This window comes from Schistocerca piceifrons, chromosome 6, assembly GCF_021461385.2.
Source record: "Schistocerca piceifrons isolate TAMUIC-IGC-003096 chromosome 6, iqSchPice1.1, whole genome shotgun sequence".
NCBI lineage: Eukaryota > Metazoa > Arthropoda > Insecta > Orthoptera > Acrididae > Schistocerca > Schistocerca piceifrons.
The window spans coordinates 78,753,152-78,779,382 of NC_060143.1; the positions used below are offsets into that span (position 1 = coordinate 78,753,152).

At 44.9% G+C, this 26,231-nt stretch overlaps 1 protein-coding gene across 1 annotated transcript in view; it reads left to right on the forward strand.

Annotated features, from left to right (window-relative positions):
* Nucleotides 1–5,325: 5,325 nt before the first annotated feature.
* The window catches only part of LOC124802799 (agrin), a 304,188-nt gene continuing 283,282 nt past the window's right edge, over nt 5,326–26,231 (forward strand). The window contains exon 1 of the mRNA XM_047263801.1: nt 5,326–5,428. Within this exon, the coding sequence (XP_047119757.1) occupies nt 5,347–5,428 (82 nt within the window). The 5' untranslated portion in view covers nt 5,326–5,346. The remainder of the gene's footprint in view (nt 5,429–26,231) is intronic.

Consider the following 26,231-nt stretch of genomic DNA (forward strand, 5'->3'; position numbering starts at 1 on the left):
CTTGAAGGTCCACGGTACTCGGCGGATGTCTTCGGCTGTAATTTTGGTGAAGTACAACTTTGCTGAGGCGAGAAGTTCTGCGGTTATAGCTTCTGATCATTACAGTGATCTTGCTTATGAGCCGGCGAGTAGGAAAGTGAATTTACATTGGTGAATCACGTGTTCCACTTTGTTCTGCACTGAGGTTTTACACTATTCATTGAGATAGTAGTTCCTTCTTGCTATTTAGTACAACGGGGGATGTCAGTTAGCCGTGCGGGATTAGCCGAGCGGTCTGAGGCGCTGCAGTCATGGACTGCGCGGCTGGTCCCGGCGGAGGTTCGAGTCCTCCCTAGGGCATGGATGTGTATGTTTGTCCTTAGGATAATTTAGGTTAAGTAGTGTGTAAGCTTAGGGACTGATGACCTTGGCAGTTAAGTCCCATAAGATTTCACACACTTTGTTTGGGGGGGGGGGGGATGTCAGTTACTCCTCGCCTAATCACAGATCGCGAGTACATTATAGGGCAGGGCCAGACAGTTTAAGGGCCAGTATTAATACACGGGGAATCTGAGATTTGTAATCGTAGTTTAGTTTCTTTAAATTGTTTTTATGTTGAATAAATGTGTTAAAATCACGGTATTTATCCTTTAGTAGATAGTATTTTCCTGTACCAATTAATCTTGTCTCTTGTGTACGTTTTACAACTTATTCGTTATCCTGACATTCTATCGTATCCACAGGATAACATTAAGAAACGAGTAGGTTATCACATGATGGTTTACATAATTAATGAGAATAACGTACTCCTACTTGGGGACGTATAAGTTTCAGGGCGACTACAGTAGCGTTACAACATCCATTGCGCAAATTATCTCTTGTACGTACTTATGGCAAGTCTGCGCCATCAGTAACTAGTAAAAGAAGTGGACGTACGTTAGACGTGCAGCGGGAGATTTGGCGGTGATCCATACTCAGAATGATCTTACATCCAAACGGTACATTTCCGGACATGGGTTCCTTATCAAAACTTGCTCCTAAGTCTCCTCTGCTAACCTATAATAGGAAACCTATAATATTAATTTTCAAACATCCTGTATATAACGATTCTTCACCTATCTGCAGATGAAGTAACAAATTTTGTAATGTTATATGTACCCATAATAGTGAAAAATTTTCATGGAGTATCTCTAATAAATGTTATTCTTACGTCAGCACTGTTCAATAGCGCATAAGGTTTTCACATAACATCGAATCCACATTTATTTCTCTTCCAGTTTGTGAAATAAGTTTTCATTGCTGTAATTCACTAAATCCCATTTATTTCTCTGTATTCAATGCCATGCATTTAACCTAAAATAAATTTTCCATTTCATATAACAGTAATATACGCTTCTTTTTCCAAAATGTCATCTCTTTGTAATGTATCATTCCACTGCAGCCGCTTTAACACTCATGTACTTTGTAACCACTCAGCATTTGTTTTTATATGTTGTAAGCGAGTCCAAACACATCGTGCTAATTTGTTTTGTGGCCCAACTAAAGTGTTTAATAATGAAAGGTTCAAATGGCTCTGAGCACTATGAGTTTATCAGTCCCCTAGAACTTAGAAATACTTAAACCTAACTAACCTAAGGAAATTACACACATCCATGCCCGAGGCAGGATTCGAACAAGCGACCGTAGCGGTCGCGCGGTTCCAGACTGTAAATAATGAAAGGAAACACACTTGCGTTTGTGTATGTGAAAACGCAAACAACAATATGAATATGATTCATTGCGGAAAAACTATAATAACAGTTCACATAAATTGCATACCAGCACAAAACTGTAGCTCAGAAGTGTAGCACAACCATTTCTATTACTCATTTGAAACTGTGAATTATTTTTTGTTCTAGAGCCACTCACCAGTAAATCAAAGTAACATGTACTACAAACGTGTGGTGACTGCTCTTTTGGACATGTCCGACGAAATAGACATCAATGTTCTTGGTACAGCGGCCGTGAATGTCACTGTTTCGAGAGAAGTACCGATATGTCCGACAGAACGGACAGCACACACTGTAGTACATCTGTAAGCTTGACTGCTATGATATTCTGAATATGAATGCGCAATAGCACCTGTACCCCTTGTGTGGATACAGGGGACCCTGCGAGCTACAGACGTAAATGGACAGCAGGAACGCTGCTTCGTACTGTGCGATAAGTTGAGAATTTGGGGCGGACAGAGAGCGCGCTCTGATAGCCGAAATGGTTAAGGCGAGCGATCTTTTAAAGCTGGAAATCCGAATTTGAATCCCAGTCTGGAAAAAATTTTTAACTCTCAGCATTGACTTACACATGTTCTTAAGTTCTTGTGGTGATCTCTGTTTATATATATATATATATATATATATATATAATCAAGAGCGCTTGATTTTAAGACCATTATTCCAATTAAAAGTTTCGACAGAAGCCTGCTGTCATCTTCAGACTTGCCTTACATTTTGCATATACGATTTCTTCTTCTTTTGCTTACGCCATTGTCCCGCAGTTTTCGCGTGGTCACAATCGGATTTTACAAGGTTAATGGGAAGGGGTGCCGGATACCCTTCCTGTCACCACCCCGTACCCCCGGGACGGAATCAGTGTACCCCAGCTGCCTGCATCTAGTGTAAACCATAAAATAGTGCGAACGTGTTTCAAATGTCTGTGAGTCGTGTAACTGAGGAGGGACGTGAAGTTCAAAATGGCTCTGAGCACTATGGGACTTAACATCTGTGGTCATCAGTCCCCTAGGACTTAGAACTGCTTAAACCTAGCTAAGCTAAGGACACCACACACACCCATGCCCGAGGCAGGATTCGAACGTGCGACCGTAGCGGTGGCGCGGTTCCAGGCTGAAGCGCCTTAACTGCTCGGCCACAACGGCCGGCCGGTACGTGAGGACCAGCCTAGTATTCACCTAGGAGGATGTGGAAAACCACCTAAAAACCACATCCAGGCTGGCCGGCACACTGGCCCTCGTCGTTAATCCGCCGGGCGGATTCGATCTGGGGCCACCACGCCTACCCGAGTCCAGGAAGCAGCGCATTAGCTCTCGGCTAACCTGGTGGGTCGACATTTTGCGTTTACATGTATCGTTGATATTTTCAGAACAAGGTTTAAATGCATTAAAAAACTTCACATGGTTTCTCATTTACAAAACAGAATGCGCCCAGATAGGTTGTCAAATGTTCTGGCGCCTTAGTTTGGTCCATGTAACGTTGTCGACATTGTATGTAGCTTTAACTGTATTGGTGCTATGGGCGATCTGCTTTTACCTTTTATTCATTTGACAACCCATCTGGGAGCATTCTGATTTGTAAGTGAAAAACGATTCGGAGTTTTTTTAATGTATTTACACTTTGTTCTCAAAATGTCGACGGCAAGTGTGTGAACATATATGCAAAGTGTAATGCCAATCTGAAGATGACGCACGGTTCTGTCAAAACTAGTACTTGAAATAAAGGGCTTAAAATAAAACGATCTTGGCTTTCACACATACACCTGTGTATGTCTGTGAAAGCCGTTTATTTCACCGTGCCGTCATCTTCATATATATGTTGTTGTTGTTGTTGTTGTTGTCTTTAACACTGGTAGGATGCCGCGACAGCGTGGACGTGAACCGTATGTGCAGTTGATGGACTTTGAGCGAGGGCGTATAGTGGGCATGCGGGAGGCCGGGTGGACGTACCGCCGAATTGCTCAACACGTGGGGGGTGAGGTCTCCACAGTACATCGATGTTGTCGCCAGTGGTCGGCGGACGCTGCACGTGCCCGTCGACCTGGGACCGGACCGCAGCGACGCACGGATGCACGCCAAGACCGTAGGATCCTACGCAGTGCCGTAGGGGACCGCACCGCCACTTCCCAGCAAATTAGGGACACTGTTGCTCCTGGGGTATCGGCGAGGACCATTCGCAACCGTCTCCATGAAGCTGGGCTACGGACCCGCACACCGTTAGGCCGTCTTCCGCTCACGCCCCAACATCGTGCAGCCCGCCTCCAGTGGTGTCGCGACAGGCGTGTATGGAGGGACGAATGGAGACGTGTCGTCTTCAGCGATGAGAGTCGCTTCTGCCTTGGTGCCAATGATGGTCGTATGCGTGTTTGGCGCCGTGCAGGTGAGCGCCAAAATCAGGACTGCATACGACCGAGGCACACAGGGCCAACACCCGGCATCATGGTGTGGGGAGCGATCTCCTACACTGGCCGTACACCACTGGTGATCGTCGAGGGGACACTGAATAGTGCACGTACATCCAAACCGTCATCGAACCCATCGTTCTACCATTCCTAGACCGGCAAGGGAATTTGCTGTTCCAACAGGACAATGCACGTCCGCATGTATCCCGTGCCACCCAACGTGCTCTAGAAGGTGTAAGTCAACTACCCTGTCCAGTAAGATCTCCGGATCTGTCCCCCATTGAGCATGTTTGGGACTGGATGAAGCGTCGTCTCACGCGGTCTGCACGTCCAGCACGAACGCTGGTCCAACTGAGGCGCCAGGTGGAAATGGCATGGCAAGCCGTTCCACAGGACTACATCCAGCATCTCTACGATCGTCTCCATGGGAGAATAGCAGCCTGCATTGCTGCGAAAGGTGGATATACACTGTACTAGTGCCGACATTGTGCATGCTCTGTTGCCTGTGTCTATGTGCCTGTGGTTCTGTGAGTGTGATCATGTGATGTATCTGACCCCAGGAATGTGTCAATAAAGTTTCCCCTTCCTGGGACAATGAATTCACGGTGTTCTTATTTCAATTTCCAGGAGTATATATATATATATATATATATATATATATATATATATATATATATATATATATATATATATTGATGAAAGTATGAAAGCTGTCTGATGATGAATTGTATCAATTCGAAACCGCTAACCGTACTTTTTGAATAAAGTAACCTATAGCCAATTTGTGCCTGTTTGCTGCTTTACTATCAACAGTTTGTACCGAAATATTCGATACACGACCTATTTCGTTACAAGGTGCACTGAATACCTGTCACACTGCTCTCCACGCGCTCCCCCTGGCCAGCCAGTGGTCCGGGACCCCGGCAGAGGCACAGAGCGGGTGGCGGCCCCTTACCTCAGCTGTGGCGACTTCCGCTTGAGCCGCCCCGCGTATCTGGCGAGCGCATCTGCGCACCGCCGCTGTTCTTTTGCTCGCCGCGGGACTCGAAGGCGGACCGCGGGCCGAGCGACGCCGGCGGCCTGCTAGGGGGGGATGTGAGCGGCCTCCCGGAGCAAGTGGTGGGGGCAGCGCGGCTACTTAAGAGACCGGCGCGGCCGGCGCGCCGTCAGTGCCCGCCTCCTCCAGCGCAGCGCCTCGCCATGGACTTACATCGCCCCGCTCCCGCTCCGCTTTGCCGCCACGGTTTGGTCGTGCTGCTGCTTGCCGCTGCGGCGCTCTCAAGTAAGTCGCCGGACGCCCACTCTACCCTCATCTTGTAACAATAACAACACTGCAAACGCCCACCGCTCCTGCCGGTTGCTTGCGCACAAAATCGCTTCCTGTAAACCTTACCACAATATACGAATTACATAGCTCGTTTAGCTACATTTATTCTCCGCAACATTTCTATAATAATGCTGACCTCTCTGCGGAGTGCGCTGCAGTGTGTGACGTATATTTACACAGCCCGAACTCAGATACCAGAGACAAAAATTCGAATGTTGTTCTGGGATGTTTTGAGTTTTTTAGTTTTATAGACTAGTGATCTCCTATGGTTCGTTACAGATTGAAAATAGAACTGTCAATTATTTTGTTTGTCTCCTCGCTTACCTTCATTTCTCTGAAAATACTTTCGCAACAGGCAGAAAGCCAGTAATGCGTAATCGCCAAAATGTACAACACAAAATACAGAGTAATGCAACAAGCCTCAGACAAATACAGTACTACTTTCATGTAAAAAAAAAAAAAAAATCTTTGTGTTATGCCTTACGGCAGGTCTTGCCAAGGGGGAAGCCTCGTCAAAGAGGTTCATCGCATCAGCGTCTAGGGAAGGGATTCCAGTGGTGGTTTTCCGTTGCCTTCCACTGGTGATGATGAAACGATAATGAGGACAACAGAACACCCAGTCCCTGAGCGGAGAAAATCTCCGACCCAGCCGGGAATCGAACCTAGGCCTCTTGGCGTGACAGACCGCCGCTTTGACCACTCAGCTATCGGGGCGGACACTGTCATGTGACTAGTGTGATAAATAATTACTCGAAGTATAAGTCTAAATGTAATTCTTCCCCGCTGCAGAAAATGCTCATTTCGCGGCCAAATTAAAATGGTAAACTGGAGTAGATGTGAAGCCTAAGACGCTGAGAACCGACTGGCGGTTCCAGAATCCGTCGGATTACAGCAGTAACAAAGTGCAATACTGTGCCTGTAGTTGCTGTATTACTGATAAAAATGTTCCCAGTATATAACAAGCTACAGCCAAGCACAGCCACTGGCGCAATGTCTTTGGAAAGCGCCTCAGACGCCGCTTTTATTGTGGTAGAACACATCCAGTCTCAAGTCTGTCTGTTGTGAGCTGCCCCTTTCTGTAGTTTAACGCAAAACGTCGAAAATGTATCGAAACTACAGTGGGTCACACCAACCATAGGTCAGATTAGATAAGTTGCAGCACACTACAGCAGTCTTGATAATGGCAGTAACTTACAGAAACGCTTCGTCCGTAGTTTAAATATATATTGGTGCTTGTAAAAAGAATTTTTTTGTAGTCTATGCAAAACCACTTATGTTTCACTGTAACATCACGCTGCAATACAATGTGATGAGTGAGCAGTCGACTGGGGCACAAGGTACGGAAATGTCTTCAACGTCTGGTCGTAATTGTTTCCTGTGTTCCAAACTCAGCGACGTTTCATACGGTAGTACGTACTCAAAAATTTTTCGTTCTGTCCTTCACTCGAACTTCGAAGGTAATACCACACATTCAACTGCTCATTGTTGCGGTTGAGTCTAGAAAAACAAAATTAGTACAATTTAATACAGGACCGAGAATATCAAATTTATCCTCTGCTGTTAAACATCGGAAAATTACTAGGCTCTTTAGATACGTAGCACCCATTAAATATAGGTCCATGAGGTGGTCTCAAAATGCTTGTTATATCGATGCCAGTGTTATAAGCACATGCTAAGCTGCGAAATGGAACGAAAATCACAGTTTTAATTAATTTTTCAAATATTATTAGTACTGTATTCTATTCATCAACTGAAACTGGCTCGAGCCGACTCTAATACGACATATAACTGTTTGTGGCGTCGCCGTTACGATGAGCCAAATGCAGAAAAATTACTCGAATCTATTCGTAGAAGCAGCAGTTCTTTCGAACTCTTTCACAATTACTAACATCGATAAAACTTTTTGCTTCACTTTCTTGCTACTGCAATCGCTACGGGTCATGTCTTCTCACGGCCCCTCTTGAAGAGTCTTTCCAAAAATTTCCCGTATCCTTTTCTATTCTGATCGCGAGAAAACATGATTTCACATGTCAGCAATACAACTTGTTTATACACATAATCCTTTTCCTCTCTTATTACTTTAATGACGACTCATACAGTGTTACGCCATTATACAATGTCTTTTATTTACATCTTTATGTACCTTTGATAAATTACGAACGATATCGTTTACTTACCAGGCTAAAATTTTTTGCTCTTATTATCAAATCGACAGTAATTATTTTTATCAAAGGATTCTTTTAAGAAAACGATAAAATTATAAAGAGTTAGAATGACTGGCCAATATTTACTTTCAAAAAGTGAAATATTTAGTGCTACCCATAGACGTATTTAAAAGTGAGAACAGTGTTTATAGCCGACGAAACTATTAGATCCTTCCTGAACGAGGAAAGGGGATAGATTGGGCTTGGTCAGGAACCCTCTCACCCTGGAGTCGGAGTCACCTGCACCTATTTCTAATAGTCTCTAACCTACACCTCTTTCCTACCTGACTAGGAACTAGCAGTTCCGGAAGCAGGGAGCATTGTTTTTCACTTTTAAATTCGTCCATCGTCAGTATTGGAATTTGACTTCTTGAAACTTCAGTCCTGGCAGTATACCGTGTCTGCGCAACAGTCTTTATTTCATTTGGTGAAGCAGTAAGTGATTACGAATCAGCTGCATGTTACCATTAGTATTTCACTTGACATATGAAAGGCAACCAGACTATCGGGAAGACAAGTGAGCGGCTACAATATAAGTGAGCCTAAATTTCAGGTAATTCGTTTTATTTCACATAATTGTTGTATTTACCATAACTTTCAAGTTCTCCTGCTGTAAAGGTTCTCGCAATTTTCAACGAAATTGTTTTATAGCTTTTTTTTTTAGCCCATATTCTCGCAAGAAAAGTTTATTTGTGTTTTGGGCAATCCAAAAAAGGTTCAGTAAATTAATTTTCATTACTGCAAATGAAAACGTCCCTGAAGACTTCGTATGAATGTAATGTAATGAAGCTGTTTTACGTGAAACAGAAATAAAACAGTTAAAAGTAACTCATCGAGTGCCTTCTTTGAAGGAAATGTAGTTCATAGCGACATTAACAGCTTTGCTATTTATTTTTATCCCTCATACTTCGTTCCATTATCATACTGACGATTCCTCGATGCCGCAAAATATGTCCTATCAACGGATCTCTTCTTTTCCTCAAGTTGTATAGTAAATTTCTTGCCTCCACAATTCGATTCAGTAATGGTTCATTAGTAATCCAATCTATCCACCAAATGCTCAATTTCCTTCTGAAGCACCCCATTTCGAGAGCTATTCTCTTGTTGTCTGAACTTTTTACTCTCCTCGTTTCACTTACGTACAAGGCTATTTAACTTCAACGTCAGTTCTGCAGGACAAGCGAAATTGGCAAGTTTAACCAAGGTAGTGATGCTACAGTCATTTCGCTGCTTCTGAACTTCGCCTTTCGAAGCTACCCTTGTCTCTGGCAATCTCTCATTCTTTCGTTCTTCCCACTCCTCCCAGAAATCAGACGGCGATGCGAACTGATTGTCGCGTTTTCTGTTGCTGATGGATGTTTCCTTTCTTTCTGCTATCCACAGACAGATCAACTAGTTTTTTTCTATCTTCGATCGACGTCTTCTCATCCTGCATGCGAGATTTCCCATTCGCGGCTTTAACGAAGCAGCCCAGCGCCTTCCCCTTGACCAGCTCTGTTCCGTTTTCTCTGTGCGGCACTGCACTAGCTCATGCAGCTGGGCTGGACCGACGATCGGATGTGCATCAGTAAGCTCAGCACAGGCGCTCGCTGTAACCTCAGTGGAGTATGAGACTGGTCGCTAGAGGGGGCATCCACGAGGAATCCAAACCAAAAACCTGACTCTGAACGGGAGTCTTGGAGCTGCAGGCGGTTTCTGTTCTCGCTCTGGCCTGCTAATTCTGGCACTTGTGATAAAAAGAAGAGGTGGGGGGGGGGGGGGGCGGCGGGGAATTCCTGCAGTCTCTTCATGCAAATCTCGTTCTAGGTGACGCCATTCCATCAATACGCCCTCCCGTCGCTATGTAAGGGACACCACTTGAGTCCCGGCCGGGTAACCGCGAGGCTCAGTGCTGTCGCCCACAATATTCACGTCCTGCGCCAACGGCGCGTAATGTGCAGTTACCACAATTCGCAGATGACTGTGCACATCCATCTAGCGAGAGATTCCATACTACAAACGTACGAAGTCTGCAGAGACAGGTGGAGGTCGCCAGCAGGTCGCATCGGCAACACAAGATGAAGATAAAGCCAGACAAAACGACGGCAGTTTACTTTAGCAAGGAAAGATGGTAGCCGTTAGATATCTGAAGAATACAAGACAAAGCCATTTATTGGAGCCTCTCGGTCGAGTTCTTGGGAGTTCTACTTAGCAAACAATTCCTCTTCCACATTCACGTTGAAGGGCTTAAGAATAAGATGACGACGAAACAACTTCTTCAAGGACACGGGCCTCAGCACTACGACTCAAGTTTACTAGGCAATTGCATTAGCAATAGTTTTATACGTCGGCTTAATGTGAAGCAAAATACAAAAAATAAAATTAAAATCGTACAGTACGCTTGCCTCTGATGGATATTAAAAGAGAACGGATTTGCTAGAACAGTTGACCTACACTAGGAACTTGACGTCGACCTGGTACATTACAACATCTTGAAGCATTCAACGAAGAAGATACGTCGACAGTGAAACGAAGACAAGGATACCACACGAAACATCTGCGGTTTGGGAACAACAAAAGAAAGGCTGTGGCACGGATTTAAAGTTTCACGGATCCTAGTTTCAGAAAGACTGCAAGACCAAGTCGCCAAGGAATACAAAAATTGTAGCCATAGTTTTATGGGCCCTGAGGTCTATTACAATCGCACGTTATGAGAATTTATTTGTCCAGAAACGTCCTGACACAAAGAAGTCAATATCATGGAATGTGCTGAGACATGAGAATTCAAATCACACACACACACACACACACACACACACAGAATATCTTGAAACGCTTTAGTTTCTATATTCCCCATATTATGTGGTTTCAACAATGAGATAATTTCATACAAGAATGCCGATATGACAAACTCCGAGACTAAAACGTACGAGGATAAGAACCACAAGTATCACACTCCTACAATACATTAAAGAAATAGGCAGCGCTGGCGCAGTGTATATCAAATTTCTCTGATTACGAAGGCCATCTTCGTTGGTCGGCGTCATGCTAAAGGTGCCACAGTAGTGTGAAATGACGGAAACTTGAAAACTGAGAGAAACTGGTTGAGTTGTTTAGAACGCGAGATAGAGGCAGAAACAGTAGACCATTGAGAGATGTGCGTCGACTGACTTCACTTGACACATAACACAGCGGCGCTAGGATGTTTGTGCGTGTGGGGACACTTCCCTCCCCAGCCCAGTCCCACTGATCGAGCAATCGACCTCTGCCCAGCTCGATATCGACCTCTTCTTTTAACGTAAAATACCAGTCACCAACGAAAAGAATATGCGACGTTCTAGTATGAAGATTTATTATTTTGATTGCCATTCTTGTAGTGCCGCGCTAACATAGTCTTCAGAAAGCGCGTGGCCTTATGAGGGAAGATACAGATGCGAATTTTTAATTTATATTGTTTATTAGGTGTTTCAGATAGATATAGCTAATTATTCATGATGCTTCCCGTTACATACAGACGCTGGGAAATAAAGAGACATAAAAATATTAAGTATACGTTTAAGCATGCGACGAACTGTACAGTAGCTCTCAAAAGTATTTTGTAGTTGCGGTGATATGTTGTCAATACTGTTTGCATGCAGTCACAACAGAGCAACGCAGATAGCCGTGTTACTGCGTCTAGAGCTTCATGCCGCAGTGGTGACGTATTTAGTAAACAAGCAAAGGCATACAATAACAATATAAGTACATATTCCTTTAGCTCATACATATTTTGTTATTTACTTTGGTGGTACGGTTTTCATTAACTATTGTTATTTAGGCATGCAGACAGTGTTTATTTGTAGAGACAAGTAGAAGCATACCAAAACACAAAGAATACTCAGTTAATGTGAGACAAGCTGTTTTGCATGCTTTGAGGAAAGGAAGATCCATCTACCGTTGTTAGATATTATGGCACATCATAACAACTAATAAGTTTGTGAAATCGACAAAAACAGTAAGGAATAGACGCCAATAAGCCAATAATCTAATCCATTACGGATATTTTAGAACCAGTAATATAACTGAATATAAATATATAAAACTGCAACCAGTCACTTTGTTGAATAGTTATTTATTAGTATTAATGCCAATCTTGGTTAAAGTATTTGCTCATAAATTGACTATATTATACGCTAATACGCGAATATAAATAAGAAATCAGACCACTTGAAGTTTGTTTTTGTAGTAGTTCATTTATTTATTTTATTTCGTGCTCTCGGGTTAATGCTAGTCTGTTTAAAAGTAAATGCCGATATATCGACTTTAAAATATGTAAACAAGAACAAATTACATCTCTGAGCACAGTAGGCCTATGTCATATTTTTTGTCAAGATCTTTGTTAAGCAACAGTCTTATAGCACAAGCTGGATGCTGGCAAAGTTTCGCTATCACAGTGTAAATGCATCCAGATTGTGTAAAAGCGTGTGAAGCGATGTACCAACTGGCCATCAAAATGGAAGCAGATGAACATTAACGGAAAAAGCCGCCCATACTGTCGAAGTAAGCAGAAAACTAAAATGTTACATCCATATCGACAGATAAACAGTATTCATGGCGATACATTAAAGAATGTTCCATCTTCTTGTCACAGAGCCAGCACCCAGCATTATGCTAGAAATAATGATATAACTTCCAGGATACTATCTGAAGATGAACGATAAAAGGTTCAAAAACCGGTTCATGGAATAATAAATAACTAACTATTCAACAAAGAGACTGGTTGTAATTTTATGTATTTACAAACAACATTTTGAATGATCGGTTTAGAATCGCTGAAGTGATTTCCCGTAGCCGCGATGAGTTTGAAATAGACGAGGACACTGCACTTCAGTCTTGTATAGAGCTGAGAAAATGCTTTCCGTAGTCGCTGTGAAACACTTTGACAGTCCTGACCGGTGGCGGTGATGTGGAGGTCATGTGGTCGAGGCACTCTCTTCGCAGCCGGAAAGCACTCGGGTTGAATAGCCAGTCCGGCCGCACGGATTCGGCTCTCCGTGGTTTCCCTGAGTCTGAGGGTTCAGACGACAAACGAAGCAGCTCCTTTAAAAGACATAAGGATGACAACGATGGTGGTTCAACATGGAGATGACAATGTGCGAAGATATATTGTTGCACTTTACTGCCGACGTTTGTTTCAGGGACACACGACGGTTTTTATTTTAGTTTTTACTCCAAAGCAGGAACCTCGACACACAGGCTGATGCAAATAATTTCGTGGAACGTGGTATTGATCAGTAATTAATAAGGACCGCTCTTGGTGGATATGAAAAATGACATTTTCTCCAAATATTTGCGAGCCGTACAGAACGTACATTGAAGAGCCAAAGGGCCAACACACCGTGGCATGGACTGGACTAACGTCTGAAGTTGTGCTGCAGCGAAATGACACCGTGAGTCCTGCTGGGCTGTCCATAAATCCGTGAGAGTACCACGGGGGGGGGGGGGGGGGGGGGGGGGGATGTCTTCCGAACAGCGCGTTGCGAGGCATCCCAGATATGCTCAATAATGTTCATATCTGGGGAGTTCGGTGGTCAGCGGAAGTGTTAACTCAGAAGAGTGTTCGTGGAGCCAACCTGTAGCAATTCTGGACGTTTGGGGTGCCGCATTGTCCTGCTGGAATTGCCCAAGTCCGTCGGAATGTACAATGGACATGAATGCATGCAGGTGATCAGACAGGATGTCACCTGTCAGAGTCGTATCTAGACGTATCAGGGGTCCCATATCACTCCAACTGCAGACACTCCACACCATTACAGAGCCTCCATCAGCTTCAACAGTCCTCTGTTGACTTGCAGGGTCCATGGATTCATGAGGTTGTCTCCATACCCGTACACGTCTATCCACTCGATACAATCTGAAACGAGACGATCCGACCAGGCAACATATTTCCAGTCATCAACAGTCCAATGTCGGTGTTGGCAGGCCCAGGCGAGGCGTAAAGCTTTGTGTCGCGCAGTCATCAAGGGTACACGAATGGGCCTTCGGCTCCGAAAGCCCATATCGATGATGTTTCGTTGAACGGTTCGCACGCTGACACTTGTTGATGGCCTTCATCGAAATCTGCAACAATTTGCGGAAGGGTTACACTTCTGTCAGGTTGAGCGATTCTCTTCAGTCGTCGTTGGTCCCGTTCTTGCAGAATTTTTTCCGGCCACAGCGATGTCGGAGATTTGATGCTTTTCCGGACTCCTGACACTCATGGTGCACTCGTGAAATGGTCGTACGGGAAAATACTCACTTCATCGCTACCTCGGAGATGGTGTGTCCTGTCGTTCGTGCGCTGACTAACACGACGTTCAAACTCACATACATCTTCATGACCTGCCATTGTAGCAGCAGTAACCGATCTAACAGCTGCGCCAGACACTTGTCTTATATAGGCGTTGCTGACCGCAGCGCCGTATCCTTCCTGTTTAATATCTCTGTATTTGAATACGCATACCTATAACAGTTTTTTTGGCGCTTCAGTGTATAAAGTTGGTAGCGTTGCCTTTTGGACTTCCTTTCGAACGTCCGTAGGTCATTGAACTGACTATATGTAAAAGACGATCATTGCAATCACCAAGGGGTTTACGCGAGAAGACTTCGGCGAGGTCAATGAAAGATAAATTACTCTGACTGAACAAGTGTGTGTGTGTGTGTGTGTGTGTGTGTGTGTGTGTGTGAAGTAATTCAATTAGTGGGGTTAGTGTAGCTGAGTTATTGCACGTCCTCGGTGTGGAAGACAAATTGCCGCAGCATGGCAGGTGCAGCTTTGTAGCGAGAAATGGACTGCTTTGTAGCTCGCTGTGCGATATTTCAGCCGCTGATGGGATCCGCTCTCTAGCCTCGCGCCGGCGGCCGTGCGCGCTGAGGTCTTTGTGACGACGTCCGGCGAGAGTGACGTCACTGGCTACGAGAGAAGCGATATACGGCTGGCAACGAACTCCAGCCAACACGCATGCGGGTGGCGGAAGCGGCGCTAGAGCGCCCTGTGTCGGTTCCGTTTACCGGGACCGGAGAAGGCGTTTCCAAGTCATCAGCTCGCATCGACAGCAAACCGAAGCTTGTTCGAGACTCGCCTTTCAGAGTTCTACAAAAGAACCTCGATGGCGCTACTGACATGTGGCATTACAGCTGTTTTTGTCGTTGTTAAAGGAATGGCACATGGAAAAACTGGAAGATTATTTGTTTACACAGAGCATCTAAGGAACCTGCGTTATGAAAGAACTAAGGTGGAAATGTGACGTGGAGGTTTTCCTTGGACGACACACTAACGATATTCGTGAAGGAACTTATCAGAAATTCCTCTAAATTTTCGGAATCATTCAGCCTCATAAAAGAGCTTTTGCAATTAATTTGCAGAATTTCGTCGTGATCGAGCTCCCGCCAGCAATGAATTATGTGATTAATCTATAAACTCAGCTATGCCTTTTTTTTTAAAAAAAAAAAAGGGGGGGGGGAGGGCCATGTTTTGCGTCTCATTATTGAATAGAATTAGCACAGGATACTCCGCCAGATAGATGCATCCTTAGGCATATCGAATACTACATACTGCAGTACATTCGATTTTAGCTCAAATTGTAACTGGAAATGATCTGTTGCCGATCGATTACGCACAATTTAACTGAAGCTCAGAAAGACGCATCTCAATGGGTGGAAGGAAATGAGAAAAGAAAATCTACACAGTAAAGGCAAAATTCGTATACAGCGTTGTAACGAGAGAGATATATTGTGCGAGCCGGAAGCTAAACAGCCATCAGTTATCTGAGTGTTCAGAGATGTACCGAAACCACTGGCTAATTCGCGAAACGCTCACAACAAAATGGCGTGTTTCTTTGCTTACACCGGACAATCTGCGACAATTGCGTTATAGGGGTGAAAAACGGTCAATGCTGTTTAGTATACAACAACTTTTTTGTCACAATTCCTTTATTAAATTTTGAAAAGTGTTGCGTCATTCTTCATCGCGACAATGTTAGCTGCAACACAGGAACTCACACGATTGATGGTTTTGTCGAGAAAAGCAACGGACCAGTGTCTCGCTGCACCTGTGTTCACCTCGCTTATAGCGTAGTGACTTCTTTTTACTGTGTAATGTCAAACAAAGAAATTGCGTACCCTGCGATTTTCGTCATCTCATATAGTTGCTGAACCGTTGCAACACGACATTTTTTGTCAAATGTTTGAGTGGAGCGAAAAACAAGAACCTCTAGAAATTAGGAATTATCCAGTTGATTTTTCTCGAATTTTCGTAGCCGAATGTAAGAGTGACGAATAGAGAAATAGCGTTTGAAATTGGCTAGTGTGACGTCTAGTTTCGAAAAAAAAAGTATTTGATTGCTTCAGGTGTGGTCCACTTGGTCAGACGAATATTCGTTGCTGGTCAGGTCTATGTGACGTGCATATTTCGATCTGTCGACTCCTTTTTCATTCCGGATAACACGACGAAGACATTACAAAGATGCTCAACAAACTCTGGAGGCAGACGCTGTAAGAGGGGCGTCGTGCACCATAGAGAGATTTAAAGTTGAAATTCCGAGAGCGTACGTTCCAATATCAATCCCAAAACGTAGTAGGCCACCTCCTCCTACCAACTCCGTTTCGCTGAAAGACCACGATGACAAAATGAGACAAACTTGAGCGCATACGGAGATTTCTCAACATTCATTCTCCGGACGGAACATTAGTGAACGAAACACTGAAGACCATGGTAGTGATACCAAAAGAACCCTCGATCATACACTCCTGGAAATTGAAATAAGAACACCGTGAATTCATTGTCCCAGGAAGGGAAAACTTTATTGACACGTTCCTGGGGTCAGATACATCACATGATCACACTGACAGAACCACAGGCACATAGACACGGGCAACAGAGCATGCACAATGTCGGCACTAGTACAGTGTATATCCACCTTTCGCAGCAATGCAGGCTGCTATTCTCCCATGGAGACGATCGTAGAGATGCTGGATGTAGTCCTGTGGAACGGCTTGCCATGCCATTTCCTCCTGGCGCCTCAGTTGGACCAGCGTTCGTGCTGGACGTGCAGACCGCGTGAGACGACGCTTCATCCAGTCCCAAACATGCTCAATGGGGGACAGATCCGGAGATCTTGCTGGCCACGGTAGTTGACTTACACCTTCTAGAGCACGTTGGGTGGCACGGGATACATGCGGACGTGCATTGTCCTGTTGGAACAGCAAGTTCCCTTGCCGGTCTAGGAATGGTAGAACGATGGGTTCGATGACGGTTTGGATGTACCGTGCACTATTCAGTTTCCCCTCGACGATCACCAGTGGTGTACGGCCAGTGTAGGAGATCGCTCCCCACACCATGATGCCGGGTGTTGGCCCTGTGTGCCTCGGTCGTATGCAGTCCTGATTGTGGCGCTCACCTGCACGGCGCCAAACACGCATACGACCATCATTGGCACCAAGGCAGAAGCGACTCTCATCGCTGAAGACGACACGTCTCCATTCGTCCCTCCATTCACGCCTGTCGCGACACCACTGGAGGCGGGCTGCACGATGTTGGGCGTGAGCGGAAGACGGCCTAACGGTGTGCGGGACCGTAGCCCAGCTTCATGGAGACGGTTGCGAATGGTCCTCGCCGATACCCCAGGAGCAACAGTGTCCCTAATTTGCTGGGAAGTGGCGGTGCGGTCCCCTACGGCACTGCGTAGGATCCTACGGTCTTGGCGTGCATCCGTGCGTCGCTGCGGTCCGGTCCCAGGTCGACGGGCACGTGCACCTTCCGCCGACCACTGGCGACAACATCGATGTACTGTGGAGACCTCACGCCCCACGTGTTGAGCAATTCGGCGGTACGTCCACCCGGCCTCCCGCATGCCCACTATACGCCCTCGCTCAAAGTCCGTCAGCTGCACATACGGTTCACGTCCACGCTGTCGCGGCATGCTACCAGTGTTAAAGACTGCGATGGAGCTCCGTATGCCACGGCAAACTGGCTGACACTGACGGCGGCGGTGCACAAATGCTGCGCAGCTAGCGCCATTCGACGGCCAACACCGCGGTTCCTGGTGTGTCCGCTGTGCCGTGCGTGTGATCATTGCTTGTACAGCCCTCTCGCAGTGTCCGGAGCAAGTATGGTGGGTCTGACACACCGGTGTCAATGTGTTCTTTTTTCCATTTCCAGGAGTGTATTTTGGTTTGCGGAGTCTAGATGTATCTATTTCTCCGCCCTCTGCCTGTGTCCGAGGTCTACGGCCCGAGAACGCCAGCTGGCCTTTCTGGCCGAGCGGCTCTAGGCGCTTCAGTCCGGAACCGCGCTGCTGCTACGGTCGCAGATTCGAATGCTGCCTCGGGCATGGATGTGTGTGATGTCCTTAGGTTAGTTAGGTTTAAGTAGTTCTAAGTTCTAGGGGACTGATGACCTCAAATGAGTCCCATAGTGCTCAGAGCCGTTTGAACCATTTGAACCGAGAACGCCACAGTCGCAGCAAAGACTGGACCGCTACGCCTGGCGTCTCTGTCTGCCGCTGGAGCGCCGTCCAGCTCCAGAGCGGCGCTGTGCGGGCAGCGTACGCGCAGGCGCCCTTGCCGGCCGGCCGGCTTTTCTTGCAGAGCGGACGGGACCGGCCCAGACCACACAGCGCCATGTTAACGACACGACGCAGCCCGTCCCGTGAGGAGCTAGCCGCGGGCCTCGCGTGCGCTCATGCGTGCCGGCAGCCGATGTGCACCTGCCGTGTATCTCTTCCTTTTAGCAAAAACCTTGTTCGGCGCCGAGAGCTGGTTTAATTTTACACAACTGTCCGAACGCGCAAAAACTACCAACCTAAAGGAATAACAGTTGGCAAATACTACTTCGTCTTGCTTATACTGGCGTGTCCGACTAATGTTCAAATGTATGAGAAATCTTATGGGACTTAACTGCTAAGGTCATCAGTCCCTAAGCTTACGCACTACTTAACTTAAATTATCCTAAGGACAAGTACACACACACCCATGCCCGAGGGAGGACTCGAACCTCCGCCGGGACCAGCCACACAGTCCATGACCGCAGCGCCTTAGACCGCTCGACTAATCCCGCGCGGCCTAGCCCGACACAATCTTCACGTACATCGAAATAAAACCTGATCTGCATACTCATGGTGGCGCTACTAGATCCGTTATTATGCAACTGGCGCGAAATATGGATAATCATCAGTTTCAGATCTAGAAACACTCCTACCAACTTTCGCTTACGTCGCATAACTGCTTCTTTGTTTCGTGATTTTTCCCGTCAGTGTATTATCCAGTTCCAGCCATGTACATTCAGAGACATGGGTTAATGTCTCCAAAAGAAGTTGAGAACTAAAAGGTTGATGCATTGAAAGACTCCACGATGTATATACTCTTATAGATAAGTCATCAGTACTGGTTCACTTACCTTGTTACTTTAATATGAATGTCAGTATTTTAGATACAGAAATACGCAGAACCCGTCGGTCTCGACTAAGTCATTCCGGAGGCTCCTATTGGTTGTAAGGCAAATCCTGGAAGTGAAGACAATCGTGAAGTCCTGTAGCGCACTATATTTGGCTAAAAAGAACCGAAGTTCTGTAATGGAGAGCTTCTACAACATTCCGCTGTACAGTTCGCAGTTGAAAACGGAGTATGTTTAAGAAACTGCATTACTCTGTTGTGAGAAAGGTGAGAAAGGTCTTCCTCTACATCTAAATGGCTATTCTGCAAATCACACTTAAGTGCCTGACACAGGATTCATCGAATCACCTTCACATTAATTCTTTATTACTGCACTCTGGATCAGCGCGCGGGAAAAAGACGAACACCTTTATCTATCCGTCCGAGTTCTGATTTCCCTTATTTTATTATGATAATCGTTACTTCCTATGACGGTTGGCGTCGACAAAATATTATCGCATTCGAAGGAGAAAGTTGGCTATTGAAATTTCGTGAGAAGATACCGCCGCAACGAAAAACATCTTTGTTTTAATGATATCCACACGAAATCCTGTATCATACCCTTGAGGCTCTCTCCCCTATTTCGCCGTAACACAAAACTTTCTGCTCTTATTTGAACTTTCTCGATGTACTCCGTTAATCCTATATGGTAAAGATCCCAGACCGCGCAGCAGTACTCCAAAAGAGGACGGACAAGCGTAGTGTAGGCAGTCTCTTTAGCAGATCTGTTACATTTCTTAAGTATTCTGTCAATAAAACGCAGTCTTTGGTTTGCCTTCCCCACAACATTTTCTATGTGATCGTTCCAATTTAAGTTGCTGGCGATTGTAATTCGTACGTATTTAGTTGAATTTATGGTCTTCAGATTTGATTGATTTATCGTGTAACCGAAGTTTAACGGATTCCTTTTAGCACTACAGTTTTCATTATTTAAGTCCAATTTTCGCACCATACAGTTATCTTTGCTAAATCGTTTTGCAATTTGTTTTGATCTTTTGATGACTTTCTTAGACGATAAACGACTGCATTATCTGTGAACAACCAAAGACGGCTACTCAGATTCTCTCCTGTTTTACTCGATGTCTTTCCATCAGTTACTACGAAGTGTGACCTCTTTGACAGAAAATGACGATTCCAGTCACATAACTGAGACGATATTCCATAAGCATGCAATCCTACTACAAACTGCTTGTGTGATACAGTGTCCTATCTGATGCGAATTCCACACCGCACAGCAATACTCCAGAATAGGGCGGACAAGCGTGGTGTAAGCAGTTTCTTTAGTAGACCTGTTGCACCTTCTAAGTGTTTTGCTTATGAATCGCAGTCTTTGGTTGGCTGTACACACAACATTATCTGCGTGGTCGTTCCAATTGGTATTTGTAATTGTAATCCCTAAGTATTTAGTTGAATTTCCAGCCTTCTTTGGATCTTCGCTACTTCCTCCATCAGTCCCATCTGGCAAGACTCGCTCTGTACGCACACTCCCACATACTGACGGATAGTAATCACACAGAAACGAGTCTTTCTACCTATTTCTGCACAATACGTTACATTTGTTCATGTTCACCGTCGGCTTCCAATCGCTGCACCAAGGGCCAACTTTTGCAGGTCGTCTTCGGTTTCGCCACAGTTTCCTACCGGTGTCTTCTTCATATACGACAGCATCAACTGTGAACTGCCTCTTGAGCTTCTGACGGTATCCACGACTTCGTTTGTATACAGGTGAATGACCGAAACTTGAATTGTCATTCTTAATTGACAGAAACCTTCACTCTTAAAAGTAACTTAAGGATTGTTTATAGGACCTCTTCACATTATAAAACTTGAAAAATCCGAACCTTGCTCGTTTTTTTTCAACAGTTCAACATATCGAACGATATTTTCAGTAGACGATAGTAAACAGGTTGTGTAATTTCGTTGCATGGGAAATACTCTCAACTCTTGTTTGAACCGAGACACAATAGCGTGTATGGCTCTTTAAATGTAATGATCTACGTAACAATATTCAAAATCTCTTGAAGCTGGGCGCTGTCGTGTAAACAACGTCAAATGGGGCTCTCATGCCAGGCTCCGTAGTTACATCCAGCTACAGTTTAATAGGGCAACGCTGCTGAGGTGAAACGTATCTCCTCTTGGCTCTACTATCCGACAGAGTCTCAAGGTCGGCTACCACTGTCGTAAACCGAATTATTTGTTAACTCTTAGCATATCAGGAGGGAACTATTTGTGTTGAGTGCACATAGTCATGTTGAAGGGACAGCTTTTGTGAAAACAAGTAAAGCCTTGAACCATAGTGAAGCCTCACTTGGCAGTGTTTGCACCACAGTTCAGACCGCTTTGCCTTTCAGATATAGAACTTTTCTCAGATATTTTTGAAAAAATAATCAACCCCAACATTAACAAGCATTATATCACTGTACTCGTGTCTTCAACAGTTTCATAATGTAGTTAGAAAAGTACATCGTTCAGTTTTCTAAATGCTTGCTTCAGTAACAAAATTCGGAGATAACCTCATCTCGATATCTTAGGCCATTCACGAAATAAACAGTGTGCAAGGTTTAGATCTTTCATACTGTACACAGTGAAGAGTAGTGTCTCTACAAGACTCCTTCGAAGTGCACCCAAAGTTACTTTGGCGTGGGGAGATTTCTTCCCATTGAGGAAATATTTTAAAATAAAATATATCTCTGTAGTAAGTAAACAGTAGGACATTAACAGAGATGCAAATACTATTAACAGATGTCATAAGTATGTATCTGTCAGTCATAATCTCAGATCAGGATTCGAGTAAACAAAAAGTAAGGCAGAGAACAACACAGACTAAACAAGTAAGCAATAAGCTGAATTCCGTCCTTTTGTCAGAGGAAATTAAGAAAAAGACGAAATAAACTATGAATGACTCAGTTCATGATTTATGGTTAATGATAGCAGCTGCAGGCTACATACCTAATCACTTCCAAGGGCACCAAAAATTTGATTTTGTTTATTTCGAAAAATTATTGACCGAATTCATCATTTTAAATGCTGTCTTAAACTACTCGTTAAGAGTTATAATCCTATGTTAAAACAACACAAGAGAAGTATTACAGTTACAAAAAAAATATTCAAATGTGTGTTAAATCTTATGGGACTTAACTGCCAAGGTCATCAGTCCCTAAGCTCACAACTACTTAACCTAAATTATCCTAAGGACAAACACACACCCATGCCCGAGGGAGGACTCGAACCTCAGTCGGGACCAGTCGCACAGTATTACAGTTACAAACTGTGTATAGACACCTTGAGGCAATGTAACTCGCCGGGTACAAATACACGGACCGTATTCATCCAGTAATTGACAATGAGAGCACTTAGTAACATGCAGCAAACTTACGCAATTCCAAACCTTTACGAAACTTCTACTCGCTGTCAGCCCCCACGAACTGACGAAAGAAAAAACGTTTATCGCTTGCTACATTCTCGCTGTTCGTGCAGTAAAACTTCAGCAACAAGCGTAATGTATTCATTTAAGAGAATTACTTCTTTACCACTGACAGTATACGAAACTCATTTTGTAGACTACGCCTACATATTCCGCTGAATGTACCTGCAAAATTATATCACTGGACGACGCATAGCTCAGAAGATACCAGATCATAAAAATTTAAATGCGTACAACTAGCTTTTGGTTAAAACTGAGCTTAAATTATCCAGATAATGGTCATCCAGAGTTTGATAATGAGAGCAGCTGGTGACTTCCAATAAGCTTCAAACACAATTTCGAACCGATCACAAACTATTTCTCGCTTACATGCTTAACGGCAAATATTTAACACATTAGCCCATTTGTAAAATAATCAGACGTTTGAAGCTGTTATACATATGGGAGTTCGATTATTTAAAGAATCGGTGGCTTTTTCTGGTTTCTTTATATGGAGCTAAGTCCTGGAAAATGACAAAAAAAGAAACAAGAAGACTTGAAGGTGGGGAATTTTTCAGAAGTCGTTGTAGGGTACCTCATATCAGCAACTTAGGAAGCGAATGAAAACTGCGACATACATCACCGAAAAGGTGGAAAAGGGGTTTTTAAAATGGCAGGGACATATGAGAAAATTAGTGCGTGAACGATGGCTTAAATACGAGAGAAAAGAGGAAGACCCTGTGCAGAGTGAAAAACCATCTGGAGGAGGGTATAAAAGGAAGAAATTTTAAAGAACATTTGGAGAGGCTTGGATACGGGGTCGCGCGAAACGGTGTAAGAAGTTGTAAACAACTCGCAGAAGAAATAAATAATAAGAATGACGTACGTTCCGTTTGCAAGCAGCTCTTCAATTTAATGGTGAAGCTAATGTCATATTCCAAATACCCTTACTCTTTCATTAGGCGACGTTAGTGACGTGTGTCCAACGCTTACTGTTGGTGGAAGATGGTACGAACCTCGAGTGCAGGTGTATGTGTTTCCTCCTGGGTGTGCTGTACAGCCAGAGCAGCGGCGTGTAGAGTGTAGTGCATAGAGTGCAGTACCGGCCGCCGTTACGGAGGCTGGTGCGCGGTCGGCGGCTGCAGCCTCGCCTGCAGGGTCGTTGGCTCGAGCCCGGTCGCGGGCAACTCGAGCAGAACGGCCGGGCAGCGGCGGCACCGACGCTTTATCTGCCCTCCGCTGCAGCGCGCCACGCTCCCATATATCTGAGTATCTGCATCCCGCATCCACACTGCAGCCGGCAAGTGCACGGCGGGCCATTACTGCCTACCTGGGCGCCACCTGCTCCCGAGCCCGCTGGGTGCACGACTGTGCCCCGGTGCTGACTAGTTCTACACAGCAGGCGGCCTAAACGTCTCGTCTTATACAGGGTACGAGACTATAAAGAGAACAGAAATACAGGTCAATCTGTTGCAACAGACAGCCAGTACAATACTGAGGTGACAAAAGCCATGAGATATCGCTATGCACGTGTGTAGATGGCGGTAGTATCGCCCACGCAAGGTATAAAGAGCACTGCATTGACGGAGCTGTCATTTGCACTCAGGTGATCCACGTAAAAAAGTTTCCGACGTGATCATGGCCGCACGACGGAAACTAACAAGACTTTGAACGTCGAATGGTAGTAGGAACTAGAAAATTTCGGAAATTGTTAAGGATTTCTGTATTCCGTGATCGACAGTAGCAAGAGTGTGCTGATAATGTCAAATTTCAGCATTACGGTTCACCACGGACAACGCAGTGCCCGACAGCCTTCACTTAACGACCGAGAGCAGCGGCGTTTGCGTACAGTTGTCAGTGTTAACAGACAAGCAACACTGTGCGAAATGACCGCAGAAATCAATGTGGGACGTATGACGAACGTATCCGTTAGGACAGTGAAGCGAAATTTGGCGTCTGCCAGCAAACAATCAACGCGAATGCCTTTGCTAACAACACGACATGGCATCCAGCGCCTCTCTAGGGCTCAACCGATATGGTCATGAGTCCAAGATGACTGGAGAATCATGACCTGGATAGATGAGTCCTGATTTCAGGTAGGGTTCGAGTGTGACGCAGACCACACGAAGCCATGGAGCGAAGTTGGCAACAAAGTACTCTGCAAGCTGGTGGTAGCTCTATAATGTTGTGGGCTGCATTTACATGCATCCTCTCGTCCAACTGAACCGATAATTGAGTGGAAACGTTTATGTTCAGCTACTGGAGACCATCTGCAGCTATTCATGGGCTTCATGTACCCAAATAACAATGGAATTGTCACCAGGCCACGACAATTCGATATCGTTTGAAGAACATTCTGAACAATTCAAAAAATGGTTCAGATGGCTCTAAGCACTATAGGACTTAACATCTGAGGTAATCAGTCCCCTAGACTTAGAACTACTTAAACCTAACTAACCTAAGGACATCACACACATCCATGCCCGGGGCAGGATTCGAACCTGCGACCATAGCAGCAGCGCGGTTCCGAACTGAAGCGCTTAGAACCGCTCGGCCACATCGGCCGGCTCTGGACAATTCGAGCGAATGATAAGGCCACCCAGAGTGCCCGAAGTGAATCCCATAGACTATTTGTGGAACATAATCGAGAGGTCAGTTTGTACACAAAATCCTGCACCGGTAACACTCGCGCCATTATGAACGGCTATAGAGTCAGCATAGCTCATTACTTCAGCAGGGGACTTCCAACGGCTTGTTGCATCCATGCCACGTTGAGCTGCTGCTCTGCTCCGAGCAAAAGGATTTCCGACATGATTTACCAGGTATCGACATATGTCACTGATAGTATCTGCAAAATCACATCATTGTGTTACACGTAGATTAACGGCTATGACGTCAAAACTCTGAGATGGGTGAAAAAATACCGCATCATGTACGAAGCTTTAGCACATTATTCTTTACTACTGAGTCCAAACAGTCGACTCAACAGATCCCTGACGCCTCATAACGCTTTCGATAGTTTTCAACTGTAAAAAGTAAGCAGCTGTAGGCGAAAACGAAAGTCGTCTATAGAGCCAGTGCCGTAGAGACGTTTACAAAATCGTGTAGTAGACACGTGACGTAGCTGGTCCCAGCGTACAAAAACTGTCCAGGATCAACTCACATCGAGTCTATTACAGGAGCACATGTAAGATTTCGTTTCCAACAGAAAAATGGCAAAATGAATACCTGCGCAATGCCAGGTTTGTCAGCTAGTAAATCTATAAAGGAAATCGTGTAGAAGACGCTAGAGGGACCACTTCTAGAATACTGTTCCGGTGTTTGGAGTCTTTATCAGGTAGGCACGACAGCATAAAACGAACGAATTCAGACATGAGCTACTAGGTTCGTAATACGCCAGTACAGCTCTTACGAAAATGTGGCAGAAATGCTCGGGGGACTTAAATAGGTGTCTTTGGAAGAAATACAACGTAGTTCTCGCGAAGGTATGATCAATAAATTTAGAGAACATGTATTCGAACATGGTTATTCGACCATTACATTGCCACCAACATTTATGTCCAGAAATCGTGAGGAAGAGATTGGAGGGCACACACATAGGCATACAATTAGCCATTGTTTCCTCTCTCAACACACGAATGGAATGGGACAGAAATTAGTTAGTATTGATGGGTTGCAACGTACAATGGCTTGCGCAGTGTACATGAAGATGTAGCTTGTGTAC